Source organism: Theropithecus gelada, chromosome 11, assembly GCF_003255815.1.
Source record: "Theropithecus gelada isolate Dixy chromosome 11, Tgel_1.0, whole genome shotgun sequence".
NCBI classification, from domain to species: domain Eukaryota; kingdom Metazoa; phylum Chordata; class Mammalia; order Primates; family Cercopithecidae; genus Theropithecus; species Theropithecus gelada.
Genome location: NC_037679.1, coordinates 9,843,530 through 9,861,618, shown reverse-complemented (window position 1 = coordinate 9,861,618; position 18,089 = coordinate 9,843,530). Strand labels below are relative to the sequence as shown.

Here is an 18,089-nt window from a genome sequence, read left to right as displayed (position 1 = left end):
TTCTTATGTCCTTTAGACACAGTTCCATCATTTTGAGCAGCTGTTTTATGACATAAGATATTTCATGCTCATGAGGTACTTTTCCCACTCCAGACCTAGAATTATACCTTTCTTCAAGGAAACATGGCTCCTTTTAGTGAAGAATGAATGGTATTTAAAAACCAAGATCTTAGAAGCAGGGGTACTCAGTGCTATTGGGGAATCTTTTCTCTTTTTTTTTTTTGAGACAGAGTCTCACTCTGTTGCCCAGGCTGGAGTGCAGTGGCCGGATCTCGGCTCACTGCAAGCTCCGCCTCCCGGGTTTATGCCATCCTCCTGCCTCAGCCTCCCGAGTAGCTGGGGCTACAGGCGCCTGCCACCTCGCCCGGCTAGATTTTTGTATTTTTTTAGTAGAGACGGGGTTTCACCGTGTTAGCCAGGATGGTCTCGATTTCCTGACCTCGTGATCCGCCCGTCTCGGCCTCCCAAAGTGCTGGGATTACAGGCTTGAGCCACCGCACCCGGCCTGGGAAATCTTTTCTAAGCCCTTTTGGTGGATCAAGAAATTCATACACATAAAACTACATCTGTTACTAACCATATTTAAAATGATGAGTTCATATTAATACCTCCATTTCCAATTCAACATCATTCTAATTTTCCCTCTTTTCACTTATAATTCCCTTCTCTAATAGGATGAAACCTGGTTCACAATATTATCAATATATTTTACTCATTTCTCAATCCTACCATACACAGGAAGTACATTTTAAAAACTGTTTGTTTTTTATTTTTGAGACAGGGTCTCACTCTGTCACTCAGGCTGGAGTGCAGCAGCATGATCTCAACTCACTGCAACCTCCACATCCCGGGCTCAAGCAATCCTCTCACCTCAAACTCGTGTGAGTAGCTGGGACCACAGGTGCACACCCAGCTAATTTTTTGTATTTTTGGTAGAGATGGAGATTTACTGTGTTGCCCAGGTTGCTCTCAAGTTCCTGGGCTCAAGCAATCCACCCGCCTGAGTCTCCCAAAGTGCTGGGATTACAGGCGTGAGCCATTGCACCCAGCCAAAAATTACTATCTTATGTCAATATGAAAAATAAATCTTCTAACTAGTGTTCAGTCTTTATTTGTAGTCCTTTTGGTCTTTAGACTGAGGACATATAGTTAAAGTATCATGGTCAAAAACTGTTTGAGTTAGTTCTCATCCTTTCCTGCTTTGATGTGGTTACACAGTTCACATAGTTAGGTTCATCATTTTTTTGTTTATATTCTATAAGTCTTTCCCAATCTTGCTGATTAAAATTTAACATGTTCCAAAAGTCAAAACTATACCAAAAAGTTAGCTTAAAGAAGTATTACTACCCGAACAATCACTTCTGCCCCAATCCCACCTACCTTTGCTATAGGTAGTAGATACATACATATTTACTATTTTTTACAAAAATAAGCAGACATGTATATCTTTTCATTTCCCTGTCTTTCATACACAAAAGTAAGCATATTGTATTTTTTTGCACTTTGCTTTTCCACTTAACAATATACCCTGGAAATCATTCTCTATCAGCTATCAGCTTTCTTCATTCTTTTTTACAGCTGTATAGCACTCTACTGTACACAGTTTATTTAACTATTATCCTATGTCTGGACATGTAGATGTTTCTAATATTTTGCACCTAAAATAATGCAACAAATAGCCTTCTGCAAATATATTTTTACGCTAATCAGAGCTTACCTTCAGAGTAAATTCTGACAAGAGAGAATTCTAAATAAAAAAGCAAATATGTGTTAAATTTTGTCACATCTTGAAAAATTCCTCTCCCAAAACAGTTTTTACCACACTGCATTACTACTAGCAATGTACAGGTGTACCTGCTTCCTCACCGCCTAACCTTCAGAGTGTGTTGTCTAGCTTTTTGATTGCTGCCAACTTGACAGCTAAGAATTCATATCCTAGTATAGTTTTAATTTGTGCTTCCTTGATCATTAATGAGATTAAACATTTTTATAGAGGACTTAAGGGCCATTTTATGTCGTCTGTTTTTAAGTGAAGTAAATGTTCATATCATTTGGCCATTTTTTCTATCAGCCTTCTCTGTTTGTTTTTCCTTATATTATATTTTCGGGCCAGGTGTGACGACTCATACCTGTAATCCAAGCATTTGGGGAGGCCAAAATGGGAGGAATGCATGAGCCCAAGAGTACGAGACCAGCCTGGGCGACATAATAAAACACTACCTCTACAAAAAATAAAAAATTAGCCATGTGGTAGCATGTGCCTATAGGCCCAGCTATTCAGGAGGCTGAGGCAAGAGGACCACTTGAGCACAGGAGGTCAAGGCTGCCTGAGCCATGACTGCAGTACCTGCACTCCAGCCTGGGCAACAGAGTGACACGAAAGAAAAGAAAGAAAGGAAAGAAAGGAAAGAAAGGAAAGAAAGGAAAGAAAGGAAAGAAAGGAAAGAAAGGAAAGAAAGGAAAAAAGGAAGAAAGAAAGAAAGAAAGAAAGAAAGAAAGAAAGAAAGAAAGAAAGAAAGAAAAATATTTTCTTCCAGTATGGCATCTGTTTTTTTGACATTGTTTATGGCTTTTTTCAAACTATACAGAAGATGGGTTTTTAAAAATTATTATAGAATTAAGTTCTCAAATCAACAACCAAACTACACCATAAGGAACTAAAAAAAGAACAAACTAAATCCAAAATTAGCAGAAGGTGCTGGGCGTGGTGGCTCACACCTGTAATCTCAGCACTTTGGGAGGCCAAGGCAGGTGGATCATCTGAGGCCAGGAGTTCCAGACCAGCCTGGTCAACAACAGAGTAAAACCCTGCTCCACTAAAAATACAAAAATTAGCCAGGTGTGGTGGTGCACACCTGTAATCCCAGCTACTCAGGAGACTAAGGCAGGAGAACTGCTTGAACCCAGGAGGCGGGAGTTGTAGTGAGCTGATATCGTGCCACTGCACTCCAGCCTGGGCAACAGAGTAAGGCTCCGTCTCAAAAAAAAAAAAAAAAAAAAAAAAGAAAAGAAATAATAAAGATTAGAGTAGAATTAAATGAAATAGAGAACAGAGAAATGGGGGCAAAATCAACAAATGAGTTGCTTTTTTGAAAAGATCAACAAAATTGACAAATCCTCAGCTTTCTTGAGAAAAAAAAGAAAGAAGATTCAAATAACTAAAATAAGAAATAAGAGACATTACAACTGGATGCCTCAGAAATAAAAGGAATTATAACAGACTATGGGCTGGGTACAGGGGCTGATGCCTGTAATCTCAGCACTTTGGGAGGCCGAGGTGGGCAGATCACTTGAGCCCAGAAGGTCAAGACCAGCCTGGGCAACATGGCAACACCTTGTCTCTACAAAAAACACAAAAATTAGCTGGTCATGGGCGTGTCTGTTCGTGTAGTACCAGCTACCCAGGGCTGGGGGTCGGGGGTTGAGGTGGGAGAACTGAAGCTGTAGTGAGCCATAATCGTGCCACTGCACTCTAGCCTAGGAGACAGAGACCTTTCTCAAAAAAAAGAAAAAAAAGAAAAAAGAAAAAAAAAGACTACTAGGAATCATACCTGCCAACAAATTGGATAATCTACAAAAAATTGGATAAATTCCTAGAAACATAAACCTACCAAGACTGAATCATGAAAAAACAGAAAATCTCAACAGATCTGTAATTAGTAAGGAGATTGAATCAGTAACTGAAAACTCTCCAACAAAGAAAAGCCCAGGACCTGACAGCCTCACTGGAGAATTCTATCAAACATTTAAATAAGAATTAATGTAAATCTTTCTCAAACTCTTTCAGAAAAACTGAAAAGGAGGATCACTTGAGCCCGGGAGGTTGAGGCTACAGTGAGCTATGATTACACTGCTGCACTCCAGCCTGGGCAACAGAAGGAGACCCTGTTTCTTAAAAAAAAAAAAAAAAAAAAAGTTGTGTTTCTATACACTAACAATGAATTACCTGAAAAGAAAATTAAGAAAACAATGCCATTTATAATAACATCAAAAAGAACAAAATACTTAGGAATAGACTTAACTGAGGAGGTGAAAAACTTGTCCATTAAAAGCTGTAAAACATCTCTGAAAGAAATTAAAGAAGACATAGGAAAGAGATCCTGTGTTCATGGACTGGAAGACTTTATATTGTTAAAATGTTGTTACTGTCCAAAGCATTTTAAAGATTCAATGGAATCCCCATCAATATCCCAATGGCATTTTTTTCCAGAGATAGAAAAAACAATTCTAAACTTTTTACATGGAATCTCAAAAGATTCCAAATAGCCAAAATAATCTTTAAAAAGAAGCACAAAGCTGAAGTCTTTATATTTCTTTTTTTTGAAATGGAGTCTTAGTCTGTCGCCCAGGCTAGAGTGTAATGGTGCGGTCTCGGCTCACTGCAACCTCTGCCTCCCGGTTCAAGTGATCCTCCTGCCTCAGCCTCCCAAGTAGCTGGGACTATGGGCATGTGCCACCACGTCCAGCTAATTTGTGTGTGTGTGTGTGTATTTTTTTTTTTTTTTTTTTTTTTGAGACAGAGTCTCACTCTGTTGCCCAGGCTGGAGTACAGTGGCATAGTCTCGGCTCACTGCAACCTCTGCCTCCTGGGTTCAAGCAATTCTCTTGCCTCAGCCTCCTGAGTAGCTGGGATTAGAGGTGCCTGCCACCACGCCTGGCTAATTTTTTGTATTTTTAGTAGAGACAGGGTTTCACCATGTTGGTCAGGCTGATCTTGAACTCCTGACCTCAAGTGATCCACCTGTCTTGGCCTCCCAAAGTGCTGGGATTACAGGCATGAGCCACCACGCCCGGCCTATATTTCCTTATTTCGAAACTATTACAGGATGGGCATGGTGGTATACACAAGTAATCCCAACACTTTGGGAGGCTGAGTGGGGAAGATTGCTTGAGCCCAGGAGTTCAAGACCAGCCTGGGAAACACAGTGAGATTCTGTCCCTGTTTAAAAAATATATAATTACAAAGCTCCAGTATTCAAAATAGTTTAGTACTAGCATAAAGACCGACATAAAGACCAACAGAACAACAGAGAGCCCAGGAATACATCCCCTCACATAGAAGGTCAAATGATTTTCAACAAAGGTGCCAAAACTACACAATGGGAAAAGGATAGTCTCTTCAACAAATGTGTTAGGAAAACCGAATAACCACATGCAAAAGAATGAAAAATGGGCCCTTATTTAACATGATATACAAAAATTGACTCAAAATAGATTAAAGACCTAACCAGTAAGGCCATAAACTAAAACTCCTAGAAGAAAATAGAGGGGAAAAGCTTCATGACATTGGATTTGACAACAATTTATTGAATGTGACACCAAAAACACAGGCAATAAGAGCAAAAATAGGCAAATAAGACTACATTAAACTTAAAAACTTCTGCTCATCAGAGAAACAATCAACAGAATAAAAAGATAACCTGCGAAATGGGAGAAAGTATTTACAAACCATATATTGGGTAGGGTATTAATATCCAAAATAAAGACCTTCTATAACCTAGTAACAAAAAAAAATTAACCCAATTTTTTAAATGGGCAAAGGACTTGAATAGACATTTCTCCAGAGAAGATAAACAACCAACAATCATATGAAAAGATGCTCAACATCACTTTCTTCAAGGAAATGAAAATCAAAACCACAATGAGGTACTACTTCACAGCCACTAGAACGGCCATACCTTACTTACATCCATTAGAATTTTTTCTATATCAAAAAATCAGAAAATACGTGTTGAAGAGGATTTGGAGAAATTGGAATGCTTGTGCACCACTGGTGGGACTGTAAAACAATATAGCTTCTATGGAAAATAGTACGGAGTTTCCTCAAAGATTAAAAAAATAGATTTACCATACGATCCAGCAATTCCACTTCTGGATATATCTCCAAATGAACCGAAAACAGGATCTCAAAGAAATATTTATACTCATATTCACTGCAGCATTATTCATAATAACTAAGATGTGGAAGCAACAAAATCCCCACTGTGGTGGAAGAGATAAGTAAAACATGGTATATACATACAAAGAAATATTATTCAGCCTTAAAAAATAAGGAAATCCCATCATCTGCCACAACATGGATGAACCCTGAGGACACTGTGTAGAATAAAATAAGCCAATCACAAAAAGACAAATACTGCATGATTTCAGTTATATGACATACTCAAATTCACAGAAGCAGGAAGGTAGAATGGTGGTTGCTGGAGGCTGAGAGGAGGGGAAAATGAGTTGTTGTTCAACAGGTATGGAATTTCAGTCACACAAGATGAAGAAGTTCTAGAGATCTGCTGTACAATAACAGGCATACAGTTACCAGTACTGTAATGTATACTTAAAAACTGTCAAAAAGATACATTTATGTGTTTTTTAACCATAAAAAAAATATTTTATGTAGTTTTTAAAATTACATCTGCATTCTGAGCCTCTCCATAAGGCTTTCTATAGGCTGGATTATAGCAAAGTTTTGTGATGTTTTCATTTGGTACTTTATTTTTTGAGACAGAGTTTCACTCTTGTTGCCCAGGCTGAAGTGTAGTGGCATGATCTCGGCTCACTGCAACCTCTGCCTCCTGGGTTCAAGAGATTCCCCTGCCTCAGCCTCCTGAGTAGCTGGGATTACAGGCGCCCACCACCACCCCTGGCTAATTTTTTGTATTTTTAGTAGAGATGGGGTTTCATCATGTTGGTCAGGCTGGTCTCAAACTCCTGACTTCAGATGATCCACCCACCTTCGCTTTCCAAAGCACTGGGATTACAGGCGTGAGCTACGGTGCCTGGGGCTCGTTTGGCACTTAATATAGTTTCTTTTTTACATATAGATCTCTGATTTTTGAAGCTTATACTCTTTTTGAGACAAAGTCTCTCTTTCGCCCAGGCCGGATAGCAGTGGCACAATCTCGGCTCACAGCAGCCTCTGCCTCCTGGGTTCAAGTGATTCTCATGTCTCAGCATCCTGAGTAGCTGGGACTACAGGCACTCACCACCATACCCAGCTAATTTTTTTGTATTTTTAGTAGAAATGGGCTTTCACCATGTTGGCCAGCCTGGCCTTGAACTCCTGACCTCATGTGATTTGCCCACTTCAGCCTCCCAACGTGCTGGGATTACAGGCGTGAGCCACCACATCTGACCTGAAGTTTATGCTTATACATGGTGTGAGATATGGATCTAATTAATCTTTTTCCAGCTGTCCTAGTGTCACTTATTTAAAAGTACATTTTTATAGCCGGGCGAGGTGGCGGGCGCCTGTAGTCCCAGCTACTCGGGAGGCTGAGGCTGGAGAATGGCGTGAACCCGGGAGGCGGAGCTTGCAGTGAGCTGAGATCCGGCCACTGCACTCCAGCCTGGGCTACAGAGCGAGACTCCGTCTCAAAAAAAAAAAAAAAAAAAGTTAAAAGTACATTTTTGTCCTGGTGATTTGTAATGTAATCTTTATTGTATACTAAATTCCCAGATATACACCTGTCTACCTCTGAACTTGTTATTCCAATGGTCTGCCTGCTAATCTGTGTGCCATACTAAACTGTTTTAATTACAGTCTCTATAGGATGTTTTAATATCTGGTACGTGTAGTCACTCCTTGTACCTTTTCTTTCTCAGTGTTCTCTTAGCTATTCTTATATGTTTATTTTCCCAAATGAACTTCAAAAATGAGTTTTCTAACTCTATAAATAAATTTGATACTGCTTTTACTGGCATTAGATTAGACCTGTAAAGTAATTTAGACAGACCTGGCATCTTCATGGTGTTAAACTGCCCTAAGAACAACGGATGTCTTTCCGCTTATTAGGTCTACTTTTTTGTCTTTCAGGGTTTTAAAGTTTTTTCATAAAGGTTTTAGACATTTCTTAAGTTTATCCCTAAATATATTTTACCTTTAGTGCTTTTGTAAATGAAGTTTGCTGTACTATTGTATCTTTTAACTGCTTATTATTTGCATATGTGAAGGTTGTTGATTTCTGTACTAATGTTGTATCTTGCTGACCAAATATGTTTTAAGTTAATTCTGTCATTGATTCTCTTGAGTTTTCTAGATAAATTTTATCTTATAAACTGTAAATAGTTTTACTTCTTTTCTAATTCTTACACTTCTCACTGATTTTTCTCGTCCGTCTGCATTGGCAAATACCTATGGTACAATTAAAATGTTAGTATCTTTAGGATTAAAAAAAAAAGCCCTTGCAAGTAAGATGGGGTTGTGGGGGGATGAACAACCCAACATAAAAAAAAATAGAGGCTGGGTGCGGTGGCTCACACCTGTAATCCCAGCACTTTGGGAGGCAGAGACAGGTGGATCACGAGGTCAGGAGATCGAGACCATCCTGGCTAACACGGTGAAACCCCATCTCTACTAAAAAAAACAAAAAATTAGCTGGGCATGGTGGCAGGCGCCTGTAGTCCCAGCTAGTCAGGAGGCTGAGGCAGGAGAATGGCGTGAACCCGGGAAGTGGAGCTTGCAGTGAGTCGAGATGGGGCCACTGCACTCCAGCCTGGGCGACAGAGCGAGACTCCATCTCGAAAAAAAAAAATAAATAAATAAAATAAAATAAAAATAGGCTTAGGCAATGGACAGGTAGTTTACAGAAGCAGCACAAATGGCCAGTAAACATATCTCCAAATGTCCAATCTCATTCGTAACAAAAGAAATAATACATTTACCACCAAGATAAAAGAGTAGCCATTTCCCCCCACATCTATGGATAACACTGAAACATTTCTTTTCTCATCTTTCCCAAAAAGATAAGTGGAATATGTTATTTTTAGTCTCAAAGTAGCTGCTCCTATTCTTTTTATTTTTTGAAAGGGAGTGTCGAAATGTTGCCCAGGCTGGAGTGCAGTGGCATGATGTTGGCTCACTGTAAGCTCCGCCTCCTGGGTTCAAGCAATTCTACCTCAGTCTCTCACGTAGCTGGGACTACAGGCGCATGCCACCATGCCTGGCTAATTTTTGTATTTTTAGTAGAAACGGGTTTTGGTCAGGCTGGTCTCCAACTCCTGACCTCAAGCGATCCACCTGCCTCGGCCTCCCAAAATGCTGGGATTACAGGCGTGAGCCACCGTGCCCAGCCAGCTGCTCCTATTCTTGGCTTATTTTTACAAAGTGGTTAGCATATGATCCATGAGTGGCACAGCTGGGCTTTAAGGACCAGGGCGAGAACTGAGACCAAGTGCCCTTACCTGTTAGGATTTTTCCATAGACAGACAGATAGGGATAGAGGGAAAGGCAGATGTGTAGGTGGGTTGAGTCATAAAGCAGAGAGGTATAGTTCAAGGAATTCCTTGCAAGCCAACAAGCAGTCATGCCATTTTTCCTTAATTTCTAAGGTACTGACCTCTTGCAGAAGCAGCAATGACTAATTTCTGAAATAGGATATCACAACACTAATTAGGGCACTACTCAGTGCAGGGTGGAGAGGAAGAGGAGGGGATATTTTAATTTTCCATTTCACATTCCCCTGCTTTGATAAATTATGTTTCTTCTGCCTGGAATATCCAAATAACTATCCATCCTTCAAAATGGCTCAGACATCACCACCTCCATTCTGAAGCCCATTCTTGACACCGCATGCCTTCCCGTCTCCCTCTTCTGTGTCACCTCTGTACCACCTTGTATTGAGGAGGGGGGAAGAAAAAAAAAAAAAACCCTCCACCTTAGGCAACATGGTGAAACCCTGCCTCCACAAAAAATACAAAAATTATCCAGGCATGGCAGGGTTTGTCTGTAGTCCCAGCTACTTGAGCTAAAGAGGGACGATAGTTTGAGCCCAGGAGGCGGAGGATGGAGTGAGCTGACTGTGTCCCTCCACTGCATCCTAGACAACAGAGCCGGACCCTGTCCCCCACCCCACCCCCCAAAAAAAAGATGGACAAGAAAAACAGAAGAAAAACTCCTGTGTTTTCATCTAGGTTTCTCTAGCAATCTAACATTTTTCTCAAATTATAGGAAGTCTGCAATAAATGCTTGCTGAACTGAATTCAACTTACCTTCTACAGCATAAGGAATGTATCAGAAATAAAATGATCTTAGTGTGCCAGTGCCAGTCATCACCAGATCAGAGATTAGATTTGGACAGAGACAGAAAAATTCACAATTAGGGTGGCAAAGCGAGTTAGTACTGCATTTAGCTCCCAGCATTAAATCAGAAGAATCCATACTTAGAGTAAAAGTCATTAAGAACAATAACTGGGCCCGGCATGGTGGCTCACACCTGTAATCCCAGCACACTGAGAGGCCAGGGTGGGTGGATCACTTGAGGCCAGGAGTTTGAGACCAGCCTGGCCAACATAGGGAAACCTCATCTTTATTAAAAATACAAAAATTAGCTGGGTGTGGTGGCATGTGCCGGTAATCCTAGCTACTCGGGAGACTGAGGCATGAGAATTACTTTAACCCAGGAGGCGGAGGTTGCAATGAGCCAAGACAGCACCACTGCATTCCAGCCTGGGCAACAGAGTGAGACTCTGTCTTAAAAGTAATAATAATAATAGACAGGGCGCAGTGGCTCACGCCTGTAATTCCAGCACTTTGGGAGGCCAAGGCAGGTGGATCACGAGGTCAGGAGTTCGAGACCAGCCTGGCCAATATGGTGAAACCCCGTCTCTACTAAAAATACAAAAATTAGTTGAGTGTGGCGGCACACACCTGTAGTCCCAGCTACTTGGGAGGCTGAGGCAGAAGAATCACTTGAACCCAGGAGGCAGAGGTTGCAGTGAGCTGAGATCGTGCCACTGCACTCCAGCCTGGGCAACAGAGCAAGACTCCATCTCAAAATAAATAAATAAAATAATTAAGACTTTAAAATCTTAAAATCTATCTTTAAAATTTACAATATGCATAAATTTTATGTTATTTTACCATAATAAAAGATTGGAAAAAATACACATTGCAAAAATATCTAAACATATATAATGCTAAAGTAAAAATTTTCCCTAGACCCACCACTTCCCAAAAATAATCCTGCCTCAATAGTTTGGTATATATTTTTCCAGGTCTCCATGTCTATAAACATAGTAGCATCTGTTTATATTATTATGACATAATAATGTTATAAATATTACAAGTATAAACATATTATTTATAAAAATCAGATTATATGCTACATACTGTCTTGCCTTTACTATTTAAAAAGTATATTTTGGGCTGGGCGAGATGGTTCACCACTGTAATCCCAGCACCTGGGGGAGGCCAAGGCGGGAGGATTGCTTAAAATCAGGAGTTCAAGACCAACGTGGGCAACAAAGTGAGATCCCATCTCAACAAAAAATAAAGTAAGTTGGCCAGGCACAGTGGCTCACGCCTGTAATCCCAGCACTTTGGGAGGCCGAGGCGGGCGGATTACGAGGTCAGGAGATCGAGACCATCCTGGCTAACATGGTGAAACCCCGCCTCTACTAAAAACACAAAAAATTAGCTGGATGTGGTGGCGGGTGCCTGTAGTCCCACCTACTTGGGAGGCTGAGGCAGGAGAATGGCGTGAACCCAAGAGGCAGAGCCTGCAGCGAGCCGAAATCACGCCACTGCACTCCAGCCTAGGCGACAGAGCAAAACTTTGTCTCAAAAAAATTAAAATAAAATAAGTTAACCTGGCACAGTAGCGTGTGCCTGTAGTTCCAGCTACTTGAGAGGCTGAGGCAGGAAGACTGCTTGCACCCAGGAGTTAGACGCTGCACTGAGCCATGACTGTGCCATTGTACTCCAGCCTGAGTGACAGAGTGAGACCCTGTCTCAAAAAAAAAAAAAGGATTTTGTACATCCTTCCATATTTGCACAAATACATCTACCTCAAGTTAACTTTCATAAAATTCTATTGTGTGAACATTCTGTGACTTATTTAACCATTGGACTATACATAATACCACAACAAACGGCTTTGTATATGTATGTATATATCTTTATGCACACGAGTGTTTATATAAAATGAATTCTTAGAAGTAAAATTTCTGGATAAAGAGCATGACTATTTAAAATTTTAAAGATATTGCCAAACTGTTGGGCTATTACTTTTAAGACATTACCAACTTATTTTTAGCTCTGAAATGAAATAATTTTATACTGCATTTATACTGATTATACAATTGTAGCGTCCTTGGAATTTACTTAGTTGAATCATGATTCCATATTTAATTGAATCTATGATGTCATCTTGTATAAAACATTCTTATTTTAGGTATGTTAAAAGTGAGAAAAATGTCCTCCTTATATTAGAAGGAAAAATGATTCCTAGCTGTCTTAGAAAATGATTAATCACTTCTACTGAGAAAGTAACAGACAACAGCAAATCAAATTTTTAAATTTACTAATTAAAAAGAGTACATTTCCAAAGTATTTTTATATATGATATGAAACATGTAATGGCAAACTGGACAAAGCTAGGGAATTATTCACATTAAGAAAGCTTTAGAAGGCCTGTAACATCTGGATAATTAGTAATTGCAGAGCATGTTTTTCCCTGTCACAGGCATTCACAGCAACAGATCACAAAACAAATCAAGCCACTCAACTATTTTCTAACATGATAAACCTTGACCCATACACCAGTGTCAAAAAGAGATGGTCAGTTATCTATTAGCAAAGACTCTTATTGATAACAACAGGCAGCTCTCTTAACTGAATTTGACTCATTCAACACCACACAATTCATCTTGAACTTTGATAAAGAAGTCACTTCCAGAGTTCAGTCCCCAGACACAAGTGACTTTGGACATCTCTCCCAGAAGCATGTGGAAGCTGGGTATCATTTTCCAGTACTCATGTTTGAGCTGAATAAGGTAATACGAATACTCCCCTAACATCCTGTTTTATTTTTGTTGTTTTGTTTGAGGTACCTAACTTCTCAAGAGATTAACATCAAGAGAGTCAGAATGACTTAAAATAAGATCACTTTTCATCTCAGGCATTAATTTGTGTTTTCTACATTTGAGACCATACTACGTGTATGGAGGTGCATCATGCCTGGAGGTGCAGGAAAAAGAAATATACTAATAAGGTAGTATACTTGAAATGTAAGCTCCCTCTTGGCTAAAGCACAAAGAATGGAATCAGGTCAGATAATCTAAACTCTGAATAAAGGTAAGTTCTTTATACTGTGTCTGAAATGTGAACAGTAAGTCTATTTAGATTTAATTATGATTGGTTGAAATGCTATAGGTGTTAATAAGCCTCCATCAAATAAGAAAGGGTTTTAGCCGGGCGCGGTGGCTCAAGCCTGTAATCCCAGCACTTTGGGAGGCTGAGACGGGCGGATCACGAGGTCAAGAGATCAAGACCATCCTGGCGAACACGGTGAAACCCCGTCTCTACTAAAAAATACAAAAAACTAGCCGGGCGAGGTGGCGGGCGCCTGTGGTCCCAGCTACTCGGGAGGCTGAGGCAGGAGAATGGCGTAAGCCCGGGAGGCGGAGCTTGCAGTGAGCCGAGATTGCGCCACTGCACTCCAGCCGGGGCGACAGAGCGAGACTCCGTCTCAAAAAAAAAAAAAAAGAAAGGGTTTTATAATTACACTTACCAGCATTAATATAAAATCCTTCTTATGTAGCCATCACTTTATTCTGAATTGTTGCAATTTTTATTAAACATACCTTACATTCTTCAGCTATTTTTGCACATGACATGTAAATGTAACCTTTTCTATGACTGGAGTAGCAAACAGATATAAGTTCAGCTCCCATCAACCTCCACTACTTATCTGCCCCACCTCTGCAGCTGCTGCTGGTCTCTTCTCAAATGATCCTCCTGCCTCGGCCTCTCTGAGTGCTGGGATTACAGGTACGAGCCACCCCTGCTGATTTCTTCTTATTTGGAGAAGCCAGAATTCTCAGAGACTCAATTTCTTTCACATCTTGAGTTTTCTTTCGCTATTTAGTTGAGCAATTCCTAATATACTGAAAAATTTGATTTTCACCCAAAGTCTATGCTTGCATCCTCTTTTCACGTTCCCCTCCTGATAGGATTGGAGGACCCTCATAGCTTTCAATATCTTCAAGGTTTTTAAATCACTTTTTCTCCCCTACTTTACCTCATTCTGGCCTACTTCTTGCTACTATCCTTTAAACACACACAGACACACAGAAAAACCCCCAGTGAGATGAACATACAATTGTTAAAAACTCTCCAGTACACCAGCACCTAGCCAACAATCTCCACAGTCAGCTGACTAGTATCTGATCCACAGCATACACTTTCTAATACTTGGGATAATCAAAAAGCAAAGGTGCAAAAGAGCAGGGACTACAGATTACAGCTGGGTTTTAACAGGTGAAGCTCAAAATTTTATAGTACTAAATAAGCCCACAAAAAACTTTTTCACATTTGATTGGGTTGGATATAGAATGTTGAAAATCACCCTTCTGGATCCTTAATAATCCTTTATTACATGCTGTAAAAACAAAGAAAAAGGAAGGTAAAACACACACACACACGCACGCACGCGCGCACACACACACACACACACACACACACTCCCAGAAGGCCAGGGATGAAAGCTGTGAAGGCTAAAATCCCTTCTGGACAGGTTGGAGCATGCTGCTGCTGAACCTGGGCTCCAGCCTCAAAAGGCAACACTAGGTGGCTGGAAAATCAGGCTTAGGTGATTGGCAACAAAGGGGAGCACCTGAATGCTTTGCTACTTCCAGCCCTCCCTTTCTCTAATCCATTCCTTAACTAGTAACTACAACGTGTTTTGGTTTTTTTTTTTTTGAGATGGAGTCTCACTCTGTCACCCAGACTGGAGTGTAGTGGCGCGATCTCGGCTCACTGCAAGCTCCGCCTCCCGGGTTCACGCCATTCTCCTGCCTCAGCCTCCCGAGTAGCTGAGACTACAGGCGCCCACCACCATGCCTAGCTAATTTTTTTGTATTTTTAGTAGAGACGGGGTTTCACTGTGTTAGCCAGAACGGTCTCGAACTCCTGACCTCAAGTGATCCACCCACCTTGGCCTCCCAAAGTGCTAGGATTACAGGCGTGAGCCACCGCACCTGGTCTACTAGTAAATACTTCTATTCTCTTCTTTCTGCAAAATATCTGTTTAGTTCTTATATATGGAAGGCCCTGTGCCAAGGCACTTCGGTCTATAGCTGGAGTGAGCTACTAAAACAAATACAAATCTGATGATGTTACTGCTCTGCTGAAAATCCTTCAGTGACATTCAAGATCCCACAAGATCTGGTCTCTGGTAATCCTTCTAGCCTCATCTCCCACCTCTTTCTGGCCCTTGCAGTCTAAGTTCTGAACACTATTTCCCTGGCTAACTCTTGTCTGTCTGCCATGACTCAGCTTAGATGTCTTGTTCTCTGAGCAAGCCTCTCTTGATCACTCAAGACCAGTTTAGGTATAAAATTACAACCTCTATTTTTTTTTCCCCTGACTGAACACTTCTCATCCTTTTCTCCTTCTGTGTGTGAAAATATCTATCTAGTAAAACCAGCTCACAAAATAGCTGATGCAGCTCTTCAACTGTGTCCTTTCCTCATTTTCTCTAAAGCAGTTTTTGAGAGGATGTGATATAGACTGTGTTTTTCAGTTCAAGAAAACGTTAAGGCAACCTTGGTCAGTACAAAGAAGACAAAAATCTGAAGAAAATAAATAATATCTCCATTAGTCTTTTTGCTTAATTCTGCCACTTCTTAAAACAAGAAATGTGCCGCAGAGACTACTCTTGGTGCAGTGGACGGGAAGTGGGCGTCGGAAAGGCCTGCTGCACCACACATGCTCTAGGGATCTATCAGTCGCTCCTCTGCTTATCAAAGCTGCACACCTGGTACTGGCCGCCAGGTGGTCCCAAGCACAGTGCAAGCAGGAGTATGCTCCTGCTGCCAGACAGGCACACCTTGCTCCTTCCCTTCCTGTGGGTACTTTTTGGGTTAGAAGAAATAACTAATTTGAAATTTCATTGAGAGTTTTCTTTCAGCTCCATCAATTAAGAGAGACTAGTTACGCAATAGCTCTAGCTCTGGCAAACACAGAAGGGCCTGCCTCTTCCAATAGAATCCACTGAGCTCTCTCAGTACCACCCACGAGACCCAACCCTCCACTTTCTTATTTACTTATTTATTCACATGGCCTTTGTGCTTGTATGCTTGTCTGGTCTCTTCTTAAACTGTTAAATTCCTTGAGGGCAGAACAGTCTTTATTTTTTTTGAGACGGAGTCTCACTCTGTCACCCAGGCTGGAGTACAGTGGTGGGATATCAGTTCACTGCAAGCTCCACCTCCCGGGTTCAAGTGATTCTCCTGCCTCAGCCTCCTGAGTAGCTGGGATTACAGGCGCCCACCACCATGCCCCACTAATTTTTGTATTTTTAGTACAGACGAGGTTTCACCATGTTGGCCAGGCTGGTCTCAAACTCCTGACCTCAAGTGATCTGCCCACCTCAGTCTCCCAAAGTGCTGGGGTTACAAGCGTGAGCCATGTCGCCTAGCTGGAAACAGTCTTAGGTACTGTTCCATTTCCAGCAAATTACTGAGTACCTACTATACCTGACACATAGTAGGGTACAAAATAAATGACTGGTGAATGAGTTAATATAGACTTGTTGGTGCCTCATGCTGGGGGGTGGGAAAGAAACAAGTATTGGAAGCTCTCAGGATACACAGTTCATACTATTGTTAGGAAAATGATTCAGCTGGTCATTCTGCGGCTTCTCCTCACCTGATCGATATCGTTCATCCCTGGCTCCCCCGGATCGAGTTCGGTGGTACTTAGAGGGAGCAGAAGTTTGAGCTGTAGATGGAGCGGGTGTCTGGTTTCTAAGTTCTTTCTGTACTGCTGAATCAGTTTCTAAAAAAGGAAGTTTAAAAGATGGTTATCCAGTAACAGTAATAGCTAACATTTTCTAAAGCCCTTTAAGCATTCCCACAACACTCTGAGCTAGGTACTATTACCCCATTCACAGCAAAGGGCTAGAGAGTTTTAATATAAATACATAAATATGATGCAAAGACATCCAAACTAAAAAATACCATCGTAGAGCCTTAAATGTCAACAGGCTGATAAGAGAGGAATAGCCAGAAGACAAATGTAAATTAAAAGGCCATTCCAGAGACTCCAAAGAGAGGCAGTAGTGATGGGGAGCTGACTGCATATGACCCCCAACCCTGAACAGTGAGACAACGAATAGCTTGGGGATACCGTCACTCCAGATAAACATAATTCAAGCAAAAAAAGGGAGATTATGCAAGCACAGCTTCAAGCCTATTAGCCCCTCTTCCAACTGCACTCATCGCTGACCCTGTCCTGTCCCCATACTCTGCCCTCCCAAAATATACTGTCTTATCAAGAATATAGGGATGGGGTAAATAAACAGAAAAACACTAAGTTCTGATGTTTTCCTGCCTTTTTATCTCAAATGATTAATTCCAAATTTGTTTCTTAAAAAAATTACAGTAAGAAAATTTAACATGAGATGTACGTTTTTAACAAAATTTTGAGTGTAAAATACAGTAGTATTAATATCTTACTAGTATTAATAAGGCACGATGTTATAAAGCAGAACTTACTAACCTTGGATAACTGAAACTTTATACCTGCAGAACAGCAATGTCTCATTTCCCGCTCCCTATATCCCCCGACAACCACCATTCTACTCTCTGCTTTTATGAGCTTGACTCTCTTAGATATCCCATATAAGTGGAATCATGCAGTATTTGTTCTTCTGTGACTGCTTTATTTCCCTCAGCATAATGTCCTCCAGGTTGTCACATATTGCAGGATTTCCTTCTTTAAGGCTTATTTTAAGTTTCTGAAATAGCACCTGGTTATGCCCAGCAAGACAGCTTCCGCACAGCAAATTAAGTGCCCAATATATTAAGATGTCATCTACACAGCAAATGTACTGCTCCAGACCCCAGCTCAGAATCAGCCTATAAAGCCAAAAAATTAAGGGGGGGGGGGGGAAGACTCAAAGCAGTGGTCTGGGGAGTACAAGCAACAGTGCCACACACCCCAGTAAACCCTGATGGCATCAAAGTATTACAGGAACTGAGATTCATCATGACAATGTTTTATCACTTAAAAAGAAAACAAAAAAGCAGGTAGCATGCTGGAAAGGTCATGTGTTGGGGCTCTAGTCAATAGTCCTGGCTGAGCCCAGCCC

At 40.9% G+C, this 18,089-nt stretch overlaps 1 protein-coding gene across 1 annotated transcript in view; it reads right to left on the bottom strand.

Annotated features, from left to right (window-relative positions):
- The window catches only part of DIP2B (disco interacting protein 2 homolog B), a 259,279-nt gene that overhangs the window by 98,347 nt on the left and 142,843 nt on the right, over nt 1–18,089 (bottom strand). The window contains exon 3 of the mRNA XM_025402060.1: nt 16,646–16,774. Coding sequence (XP_025257845.1) covers nt 16,646–16,774 — 129 coding nt within the window. The remainder of the gene's footprint in view (nt 1–16,645; nt 16,775–18,089) is intronic.